We start from the raw sequence: 11,940 nt of genomic DNA, 5'->3' as shown, positions 1-11,940 counted from the left end.
TACAAAAAGTAACTGGCCATAAATGATTAATATGAACAAATTAAGTTGTAAAAGGGTGCAAAAAGGACGTTTTTAAAGCTCAAAAGTTCTTGTCACAGTTGACTCTCATACTTGTATCATATAACAGGTTTTATTATTATATTACATTATCCAGAATAATTTAATGAATTCAGTCCTAAGATTAAACACTGTGTAAAGACGTGTCCATGTAAATAACATATTATAACTTAGTATAGGTTAGCATAATTATTATTTAATTATTATAATTATGTATAAATATAGGAATAGCATAATTGTGCCAAATACAACCTGATGGCTACACTGGCACATAAAGTCAGCATTTCAATCCAATCAATCAATCAAATTTTATTTATATAGCGCCAAATCATAACAAAAGTTATCTCATGACACTTTACATGTCGAGACTGTCATTTGTGGATCCTATGGAGAGATTTCCGGTTTGTTTTGGGTTTTTTTGTTTGTTTGTTTTTTTCATTCATTAATTTAGTTTATATTTGTCTGTTTCTACTGCTTATGTGTGTATGTGAACTGCTTCTGAAAAGTGTTAATCTGCGTTTGGTCCAAAATACGCACACAAGTCATAGTACCACTGAGTTCATGTTTACCTGTGACAGGACGCATCTGACTGTGAGCATCATTGCATTAATGAATGTAAACACTGTGCCTATGATTAAAGCACAAATAAATAAATAACTTGCTTAAACAGTAAATAAAACTCTTTTTTGCGCACTATTGTAAGTTTTGCTGTGGTTTTGCGCGTCTCGCCGTGCCATCCTGCTCTGCGCCGTGGTAACGCTGGAGTGAGAGTTAGACTGGTCACCACATGGCTTTTATCCAACTGGAGGCGCTTGAGAGTAGACCGCTTGGAGAGTGGGAGCGCAGTCGCACGTTATCCATCGCCTGGTGTAAGATCTCCCGTCACTCTGCCACGTCTGGGATCTTCCTTTATATAGACGAGAGACTCAACAAAACCACTTCACTCAACGCGGATCCAGATTGTTCTCTTTTTCCTCTTTTTGCCCCCTCTCTCCTTTTTTTCCACCCCCCTGATCTGGCTTAACCATCCTGTGTTTTGTATAGGCAATTGTTGGTGCGCATCATCGCGGGAGCCAAAAGGAGGTTTACCACTGTTAGGACACTAGTGAGTAGTCTGCATTAACTTATATGTCTGCGCTTTTTCTGTGCATGATCACTCATTTTTGTGTATGATTTTCTGCTTTTTCGCTCTGTGTTTGTTTTCGGTTGAAATTTGACTTGTGCACTGAACTTCTACTCAGTGAGGTGATGATCGATGGTGGGGTTACACAGATGGGGAGAAGTTATTTAACATGATGCATTACATCACCGTCGAGCAGCACCATCAGAAGTTTATTTGGAGGATACTGAAATCTGAAATCTTTTTTTCTTTTTCCATATTTGTTCACTTGCATGTTTATTTCTTGGTGCGTTTAGGTTTAATGAGTTACAGCTTTTGCTTTAGTTATAAATTAGACTAATCTGACCACAAGCCCAGCAGCTCCATTATCAGCAGAATCCTCAGAGCTGTGTTAGTTCATGTGAACTTTGGCAGTCTGGACTATTGGATGGGCGGGGTTTTGCATTAATTGGACAGTCCCATTCAGCCTCATATTTGTCAGGAGAGATTTTCCAGAAAAACTTAATGAATCCATTTAAAGTTAAAGCTATGAGGTCATCTTTTTAATCTTGTGTCTGTGTTTTTTTTTCCCAATCTCAGCGGCTGCTGGAGCGTCATGACAGCTGAGAAGAGCGGGCCCGTTATAAACGGTAAACCAGAGGATGGCAAAGACCCGGAAGGGTCCAGCTCCAGCATAGACAACGGGGACTACAATGAGAGAGGCCATTGGAACAACAAGATCGAGTTTGTCCTGTCTGTGGCTGGAGAGATTATTGGTTTGGGAAACGTTTGGAGGTTTCCTTACCTCTGCTACAAGAATGGAGGAGGTAGGGGATTTGTTTTTACTGTGTTGGAAGGATGGACAAGACGGGTACAAAAACAGGAACAAGGAAGAAACTACAGACCCAGATAGCGAAATCATTATGGCTTAAATCTGAACCAAAACTGGCATGCCATTTTGGCAAAGTTCTGGGCGGATGTATGGGCCTTAAATGACCCAAAATAGGCAAGCCAAAATCAAACCAGACGGAAGCCAAAATTCACCCAAAACTAATTGAGGACTTCCAAAATATAGCCATAATTGTCCCAGAAAAGCCCCCAAATCCCCATAATCCAGCCAAAAAGTAGCCAAAACTGACCCAAAGAGCGGCCAAAAGGAGGCCACAATTCACCTAAATTTGTGTTGATCATGCTTTTAAAATGAAGTGGGGTTTTCTTCTGGGTAGAAATTCCCACTCTTTGCGCAGTGTTTTGGCTTTACAGAAATATGCCAAAACACAACCAAAACACATCCATATATGGACTAAGATGTTGCCGCTCTTTAGTCAATCTTCTGGCTTGCCATAAACATGCCATACCATCCCTATACTTGATCCCGCTCTTTGCCCAGTCTTTTGGTTAACCACACATATGCCATAACTCAGCCATATACTGCTGGTGCCTCCATATCTATTATGGATAACCTTAATCATACCACAGTTAAGCCTAAAGGTTTTCATAATGCCAAAAGAAAGCCAAAAATGCCAAATGTATGCCATAATGCTGCCAAAATATTTGCTATCTGGGTATACATAAGAAAATATAGGTAACACTAACTCTACAGATATTATGGTTCCATCAGACAGATTATCTTCAATCAGGCCAAGAGTTAAAAAAAATATGATAGCAATGATTATTCATCCATTATGCACAGATATGTCAATAAGAGAGGCAGGTCGCCCCATTAGGTGTCATTACAGCACAGTATGGATCCTCATAATCTGAAAAGGTCAGCATACAGTTCAAGTGTGGCATCGTAGAGGCTGACAGTGCTTCACCTGGACTTTTTGATTTTCATAACTGTCAAAAAGCGAATGTTGCCCAGTTTGGGTGTTTTCTTTCTACATATACTTGTCATTGCAGTATGGATCAGTAATATGAAGGTCGTGTGGTGTTATCCCTCCTACGTGTCTGTGTGTGTGTAGGTGCGTTCTTCGTTCCATATGTCATCTTCTTCGTGTGCTGCGGTATCCCTGTGTTTTTCCTGGAGACTGCTCTGGGTCAGTTCACCAGTGAGGGAGGCATCACCTGCTGGAGGAAGATCTGTCCGCTGTTCGAGGGTGAGAGCACACACACACACACACGCACACACACGCAAAGGCAAACCTGAACATGCTAGACAAATTGCGTTCTTTCTGTCATTAAGTTGAATCATTTGTTATTTATTATCCTTTGCATTCTTTTTTCTCTATTTCCCCCTTTTAGGCATTGGTTATGCAACACAGGTAATTGAAGCTCATCTAAACGTGTACTATATAGTGATCCTAGCCTGGGCCATCTTCTACCTCTTCAACTGCTTCACCACTGAGCTGCCGTGGGCTGGCTGTGGGCACTACTGGAATACAGGTAGGAGGAATAAACGCTGAATAAGATAGAAGATTGTTTTTACCAGCACAAAAGATCCAATGCATCATTTTGTTTTTAGATATAAGAAAGTACAAACTACTCTATAATTGTGAGATACATCATCTCTGAACCAAGTTTCTGTTTTAAGATTGATCCTAAAAAAATGCTTATGTTTCTGCAGAATACTGCGTTGACTACTACGGAGAAAATGCCACCAACATCACAAACCCCAATGCATCTTCTCCAGTCATCGAGTTCTGGGAGTGAGTACATGTTTTTAAAAGTACTTTCACCTTCTCCTAATTACGTCTGACCAGGATTTTGGACTTTGACTTTGCTCACAAAAATCAGTGGGCACTTTTCCTCCTTGACATACCCATTTAGTAGAGGCATTTACCAACTTCTCCAGCCCCCGTCTAAATGATATTATGTAAAATATTGTTGAAAAGCGAAGCGGCTGACAGCTCCAGACTGTTTTTGCTGACCCCCCTAACCTTTCCCCCAATAATTAGTCAGCCCTTTTCATATTTGTGTGTCAGCAGGCCTTGGTAGGCCAGCTGTCTCCCAGCTAGAGCCATGTGTGTGGCAGCAGATCAGGCCATGTCAGTGTGTAACGCTGACCACACTTCCTGCCTCGCTGCCAGTGCCTGTGTTTACACTGCTAGGTCAAATATCATTTATAGTCATCAGACTGTCTTTTTCAACGTATTTTTCAAAATGTATGTTTAGATCGCTTCCCATATTTACAGTCTGAAGTGAAACTAAGTGGAGTTGATTAGTGCGAGTAAGACCTTCCCAGAGGAAAGGGAGCCAATCACCATGTTGTTGGCAAAAATAGCAACTGACCAAGCCTTGCTTAATCTTTGCCAAGACGGACTGTGGTGTTGTGTACTGTATATACAGCACCAACAAACATGAAAGCTGCAAATTAACGGAGCTGTGTTTTCTCATCTGCATGGATCTTTCTGATTTCTTGCAACAAAGCTAATGTTTATTCTTTATTGTACTAGTCATTTTAATGGCACTATGCCCTATTGCAAAAGTACAGTCTATATTCACGCTACATCACTAAAGATGCAGGATGCTGTGTACTTAAAAGTATTTAACCTTACAAATATGCAGAATAATGTTTATTTCCAGAACTAACGAGCATAAATACATTCTCCCCCTTGGTTTGTTTGGTTTTCACTCAGAAACATCCAAATGAATGAACCTGCATCAGCTGTGAGAATATTCACTCACATGGTTAAACATGTCTGAGGCAAATAACAAGAGGTTGGTGACTATTGTTGCAAGAGAAATATTGCAATGCAGTTTAACACTGAGTAACAGCAGAGTTGGAGTTTTTTCATGACTGTGGTCATTATCTTGGCATCAAAATCGGCAAAGCATCCCTGATTACAGGAAATGTTTAGCTCAGTCTTCCAGAATGTACCTGTCAATTGTGGTGGGTCGCGGTTCCTATAACAATGTACCTGCTCCAGAGCTTGTTTTGAATCAGACCGTGATCACCTTCTTTCGGTAGTGTTGCAGTTGCTGTATTCACCAAATTCCCACCAAGCAGGCTAACATGAATACTGGATTCCATAAAGGGATGCCCTGCAGTCAGTAGATGTTTGTACTGAACTTAGACACATGCAAAACAAAACTCTTATGCTAGAAATTATTCATAAAATATGTTTGCAATATGCAAACAGTATGTATGGACAATCAATTTACACAGATTTTTAAAATATTTCTACTTATACGTACCCAGGGTGTGATTTGTCAAAAAAACAGAGGGGGATGTTATGTTTTTAATCAGGAAAAAACAAGCAATCAACAGGTCTAATTCTTTTTTAAGTTAACAGTAGGCCCTATTACATGTCAAACAGTTGCACATTCATATTTAATGCAAACTAAAAAGACATGAAACATGTAATTTTCTGCAATGGCCATACCTGCAATGTGAGCGATGGCTTAATTAAATTTCAAAATCATGGATAAGGGCCGATCACGCCAACATGGTAGTGGATTTACGGCAAATAGGCAACTCAATCAGACTGAAAAACATAACATAAAACCTTATCGATTAAGATTTCACATCATGTCAAAATAATTCAGCTGATTAGACTAAGTAACCAGTTTGCTCTGATGTTGTGTTGAGCATGCAGTTGAACATGTACATTGGCGCCTGCAGACGTATGTCCGTACAGCCTGCTGTGTGCACTGAGAGACATTTGAGAGAGAGACACAGTGAGAGACACTGGTATATACAGAGAGACATAGGTAAGGTATACAATGTATTTATGTGCATGGGGCGTTTGCGAATTTCGAGACTCCCGACAGTTGGGTTCAGGTGAAAGTTAGTGGCAGCAATGTAGGATATACGTGTAAGAAAACTCAGTCACAACCTGCCTGTTATTTAAATTGTTTTTTAATCATTGTCCCCCCGGAGGATGAAATTCATTCAGCAGGAGTTGGGATATAAAAACCAAAGGGAGGGCTAACCCCCCCCCCTTCCCCAAACAAATCGCACCCTGTGCGTACCCACATTAGTGTTCACATCTTGGCCTTTTGCGTGACCAGGGGAGGGACAGGGGGACTGTGTTGAACCTGTGGCTGGCCACCAAGAACATGTCATGATGATCAATGGCTGGTCAGCAGAGCCCCAGGGGTGAACCCAGTCTCGCTTCTCATCCTCCATCAATGCTGTTTCCTGAGTATGTGTTAAAAAAAAAAAAAAAAAAAAACAGAAACACACTTTGGATTCACCAACAACCATGAGCCTATCATACATCCTTAATAGAAGCATCCTAAACACTGGTACATTAATAACTTTGGAATGGTGCTGCTTTCAAGCATGAATTGGGGGGTGTTTTGGCTCACGTTGTCATGCCTTCTCTTTTGGTAATCTGCTAAGATTGATTTGGCTACCAAATTTTGATTTCCGCAAATATGGAGAGTGTCTTCTTGAGTCATTTGAAGTGTTTTTTCGTTGCTTTACAAGTGAAAAAAATCTTGACCGAAGTGGATTTTGTGCATGAGATGTTCCAACAACAGATTCAGCAGATTGAAGTGTAGAAGGATATAGTGCATCACATCACTTCTTTTCTCCAGAGGTGCAATACAGCATACAGATTTTGGGCATGGTTTCTTTACTCATCAGAGATATTTGCCAATCTGCAGCTGTGTGTAATCCTCTGAAGATTTAACAACCACTGAAAATCGAATCTAGGAGAGTAGAGGAGACTCAGTTCCTGGAGGAGTGCTTTGCTTCCCATGTTTAAGTGTACAATATCAAATGACTAATGGAAAGTGGGTTGTAGAAGTTGGAAGGCGTGAAGGAGCTTCAGGATTCTTGCCATGTCATCCTCACATTTCTACAAATAATTCCACAGCTTTTGGTAGCAGATTAGTATCATTATTAATCTGTCGGCTGTAGCCTTAACCTGCAATTTCAGTTTAGCAGCAGCATGAGAAGGAGTCACAGAGGATGTAAAAAAGGAGTGATAGCTTCAATCACACAGGTGCTATAAGGTTTCCTGTACTGCTGTTTGTCACGCACAGGGAAATTGTTTGGTCATGGTGAGCATGTTTATCATGTGATGCAGTATGCTTAGTTACATAGCCATTATATGTCTTGTATGCACCTTTTTAAAATCTGTTTTAAGGGGTTTTCAGTTTGCAGAAATAGGGATGTGTTGCAAATATGCGTCATTGCTCAAATATCTAAAAGTTGTCAGATTGGACCATATTATATATTATATTTCAACTACATGATGCAATATTTTGAGTTTGAGTGGTATGTAGTAACATGATTTAATTTGCTCCTTATATCCAGCAATGCAAATATTTATTTATTTTTCATCGACGTTCTCCTTGGTATAAGTTATTTAATACTTTTCACACTCTCTTAGAGTATTGATAAAAAATACCAGAAGACTGATTGAAGTGCAGACTCACTATGGTTTTATTTGTTGTATCTTAAAGTCGTTATTGTGTCCTTTGTGTGACACACAGTAATCGACCTAAGTGCCCTGAAATCAAAATGCAAACCAGTAACCATCTGTGTTCTCTGGGACATGACAGACGCAGAGTACTGAAGATATCAGATGGTATCGAGCACATGGGGGGAGTGCGCTGGGAGCTGGCCATGTGTCTGGCCTTGGCCTGGTTCATCTGCTACTTCTGCATCTGGAAGGGGCCCAAGTCAACTGGCAAGGTAAGACAGAGGAATGCATGTTTACTATTACGATTTTGCGTGGATGAACTATTTCCATTGCTGGGAGAGAAATGCATGACGGTTGTACGCGATGAGCATTTATGATATTATCAATCCATGAAATGTAAGGAGTCTGTGAGCACTTGCTTTTCTTTTACTGTCAGTTATTATGCACTGGAGCAGGTTCAGTTTTTATCTTATACAGTGAAACAGCCAGTAGCTTGTCCTCAAAACAACTCTTTCACAGCTGCGCACATTCTCCCCTACAAGTAGAGGACAAAGGGTTGTCTGCACCAGCCACTTCCACCTTTCCTCCCATCAGCCCTTCCATTTTAATGTCCTCCTCTAAGTCTCTTCCACCAGCCTTGAGGAGGACATAGAGGACTCTGCACCTTGATTTAAGTGCTCAGCAGCCCTTAAGAAACTCCTCTCAGAATCAACGAGCCAGAATAAGTAGAAAGATAGAGATAGAGTGAGAAATGGAGAGGGAAGAAAGCAAGTAAAGAGAAAAGTAGAGAGGTGTGAGTGAGGAAAAATTAATGGGTTCACATTCTACATGACGGGGAAAAAACAACTAGGCGGCAATGCCTATATCTCCCTGAAGTGCCTTTTGTCTGGCTGGGAAGTAAGAGGGGAGAATGCTTCTTCATGGCTGGGCTTTAGCAGCCGGTCCAAGATTGATTCCTGTATTCACTAGAGGAAAGGAGAGCGTTCATGAGGAGCATGCAGAGTATACCCTCAGTCTCCGCCTCTGCTGCCTCTCTCCCTCTCGTTCTCTCTATGAGAAATTAACCACAGCTTGCGAGCTGTAAGAGAGAGGTGCTTTCTTCTCCCCAGACCCTACAGCCCATTCAGGTCTGACTCTGCTAAGCTGTTTGCTTTGTTGGCCCTGTTTGCCAGCCATTCTCACATTTAAGCTCTCTTGTTAAATTTACGGCGAGGCAGGGGCAAGCTTGACCAGTAAATTTGTGGTGGCTTAAATGTTTACCCGTGGTGAGCTGGAAAGAGCATGTGGAGCATCAAAAGTTCATGGAGAGATTGAATATTGTGCTTTTCATCTCCACAGAGATGAGGAGAAAGAGGCAGAGAAGGTTTAGGATGTGTAATCGTTTTATTTGACAAATTAAAGGAGGGATCTGTTGGGAAGGAGACTACATTTCCCACACTTTCGGTCACTCTAGGATTAACAGAGCTTAGAGTGGAGACACTCATTAGGGCTCATGCTTTCTTACTATGGAGATACTGCGTTGCTAAATATTGCATTTCTTTATAAACCTCTGATGAATGTCTTTTTAGGTTAAAAATATTCAGACAGGAAGTGTTTACTTTCTGAACAATTTAAGTTGATTTTATTCAAATTAGTCACACTTGTAATCACATGTATCAGTGAAGTGAATTTCTCTGGAGTTTGAGTAAGTCACCCTCCTTCCCAAATTCCCTCCCACACCCAAAAGGAGCTTCTTCACAAAGGCCATTCATAAAAGTGCAGCAGTGCAGTAATGTGATCAGGGCTGTGTGGGTCGTTGGAGTATCATGGATGTAAGAGTATGTAAATGGTCATTTTTTTCTGTGCCTGTAGTATGTGCACTCATTTCTATGTTGTGAATGAAGTTGTGTGTGTGCGTTTGTGTGTACCCATGTGCATGCCTCAAAGAGAGGCACATTTTCCCACACTGCCAGCATCACTCCTCTGGGCTTCTCCTGCTTAAGAGACGGGGCCAGAGGAGCCTTCTTTTCTTTTCAGTCCCCTGGCCTGGCTCTGTTCTGTCCTGTTCTGTCCTCAATTGGACTTTGACTAGATGCCAGCAAGCCAGGGGATGTATGTTGCCCGCCTCTGCCTTCCAAGAGGCCAGGGTCTTTGTTCAAAGGTTTCTAAGAGTCTTGAGATGTCGAGCACAATTCTGCAAAACCTCAATAGTTCAATGAAAAAGGAGCCTTGGTTTGATAGTTTGTGAGTACAGTGCTACTGTACAGGAGGTGTGTGTGATGTTTATTGTTGTGAAGTTGACTCTGGAGAGATTACATGTAAGTGTACATATCCTTAAAAATAGTACAACTTCATGTAGCTGAAACTCATCACAATGAGTACAAATGCATAATGAAGTACATTTTATACCACACTAGGGTTGTGATGCTATGTCTATTGCTTATATCATATGATGGTAGAAGTGATTGCCAGGTACATCTTTGAAGGCAGTGATTTTTATTATAAATCAACATAAAAATCAGCATTTATGTATTGTTATATCTTCAGTTGGTGCTGTAGAGAAATCTTGCGAATTATAAACTTGCAGATGAAAAAGGTTAAAGAGAGAAGTGACAGAATACAGGTTTGCATTAAAGCTTTGATTGGATCTGAAGCTCACTAACTGTCCCTTTGAGGTGTTGTAGCTGGACCAGTTCTTAAAAAAACTGTAAACCGAACAGCGCTTCACCTTTGCTGTGAACTGTGGCACATTGTGGCTGTGTGTGTCAGTCTGGGGATAGAGTGTCTCAGTCTCCATTATTACCTTCACACTCTTCTTTCTCTTCATCTGTGGGCCTTTCTTGATAGTTGATGTCCTTCACCTTTGGATCTGTGCAGGTGTTTAACTGGGTTACAAAGATGAGCACAGATAAACACCCTTTGTGTTTCCAAAGCTGCAAGTCTTTGAAATTAATTCCATGAATTAACACACTAAATCTGTGCATATCTACACCTGCAGGTTGTGTACGTGACAGCTACATTTCCGTACTTTATGCTGTTGATTCTGCTAATCAGAGGAGTAACGCTGCCTGGAGCGTATGATGGCATCAAGTTCTACCTCTACCCAGACATCTCACGCCTCTCTGACCCTCAGGTAGGCTTATGCATGCTTTACCTTTTCTGGCTTTTTAATATCATGCACAAAGTTAATCAAACAAGCTGTGCTACATTTATATTTAGTACAAAATCAAAAGAGGCAACCTGTGAACACTACCATCTAAAGCCAAGTATTACACAAATGTAGAACAGATTTTAACCAAATCAAATGGGCCAATATCCATCCAGTGGCTGATGTTTATTTTAACAGTTTCTTTTAGGTTACCTATCGATGCACAGGTTACAAAAGTAAAGTGGGGAGCATAAACTAGACTAAACAAGAATTAATTTCTACCCCTGCTTCACACCCTACTGCCTGTTTTGAGTAACTGCCAGGCGGACAGGTGGTGTTGTTGTTAGTATGGGTAGGACTGATCTTTTTTTTGCACCTTTCACTAGCTACAAACTCTAGTCCTTTAAAATACTCACACAGCATACACATATAACATCTTACACCTTTCAGAAAACAGCTATTTCCCAATTAAGCTGTACCTTTCAATGAGCAAACCTTTAAATGCAGGTGACTCTTTCATACATCTTAGAACTTTGCATTACTGGTAGTTACATTGCAGTGGTTTAAAGTGGAACCTGGATGTCCTAGTTGACACTTTGGCTGGTGGTGAGATGATCAAGGGTCAGGTAAACAGTGTGAGTATTGAGAACCCGGGGTTGTTCAGGCTAATAGAGGCGGTGTATTAACATTTAACTCATAAAGATGAGGGGACTCCTTGACCTTGTCTGGAAGAGGCTGACAGCTCAGGTCGCTAGGCAACAGTGTAGCAGAAAATGTCAGTGGATGGGGTGTCATGACAACGTGAATAGAGATAGTTGAAGAGTCTCAGTGAGAAAGAGAGGAAATATTAAAACATAGGGATAGATGAATACATAGATGAGAAACAGTGTAAAATAATTAATTAAATTCTAAGTACTCTATGTGGTTTTTATGTGAAAAAATAATAAATGTCCTCATATATATATATATATATATATATATATATATATATATATATATATATATATATATATATGTAAAGAAAGAAAGAAAGCTTGGCACCCACATACCTCATATAAATCATCACTGGGACAAATCAAGTGAGCATGATATTTCTCCTCAACTACTGAACAATTTGTTCATCTTGTCACTTGTGTTTCTTGTGTTATTTCATTAAGTGCTTTACAACATTGTTTTAATCACACTACACACCAGCAAAACAGGTTATTGTTTTCATCTGTGTGTTTTCATTCTGTTTGTGTATGGGAGTAACATGGCTCATGGATAAGGATCAACCAATATGAACAACACTCAATCAAGAGAGGTAATCAATATTGTGAGATAATGCATATTTACAATAA

The 11,940-nt window shown here is 40.4% G+C and overlaps 1 protein-coding gene across 1 annotated transcript in view; it reads left to right on the top strand.

Moving 5' to 3' along the window:
* Positions 1-858: 858 nt before the first annotated feature.
* slc6a11b (solute carrier family 6 member 11b) overlaps positions 859-11,940 on the top strand; it is a 31,757-nt gene continuing 20,675 nt past the window's right edge. The window contains exons 1-7 of the mRNA XM_030134816.1: positions 859-1,162; positions 1,757-1,983; positions 3,121-3,255; positions 3,401-3,541; positions 3,723-3,804; positions 7,613-7,745; positions 10,451-10,585. Of these exons, the coding sequence (XP_029990676.1) occupies positions 1,773-1,983; positions 3,121-3,255; positions 3,401-3,541; positions 3,723-3,804; positions 7,613-7,745; positions 10,451-10,585 (837 nt within the window). The 5' untranslated portion in view covers positions 859-1,162; positions 1,757-1,772. The remainder of the gene's footprint in view (positions 1,163-1,756; positions 1,984-3,120; positions 3,256-3,400; positions 3,542-3,722; positions 3,805-7,612; positions 7,746-10,450; positions 10,586-11,940) is intronic.

Source organism: Sphaeramia orbicularis, chromosome 5 (assembly GCF_902148855.1).
Source record: "Sphaeramia orbicularis chromosome 5, fSphaOr1.1, whole genome shotgun sequence".
In the NCBI taxonomy this organism is placed as follows: Eukaryota; Metazoa; Chordata; class Actinopteri; order Kurtiformes; family Apogonidae; genus Sphaeramia; species Sphaeramia orbicularis.
Note: the sequence above shows the minus strand (reverse complement) of the source record. Positions and strands in the feature narration are given on the sequence as shown.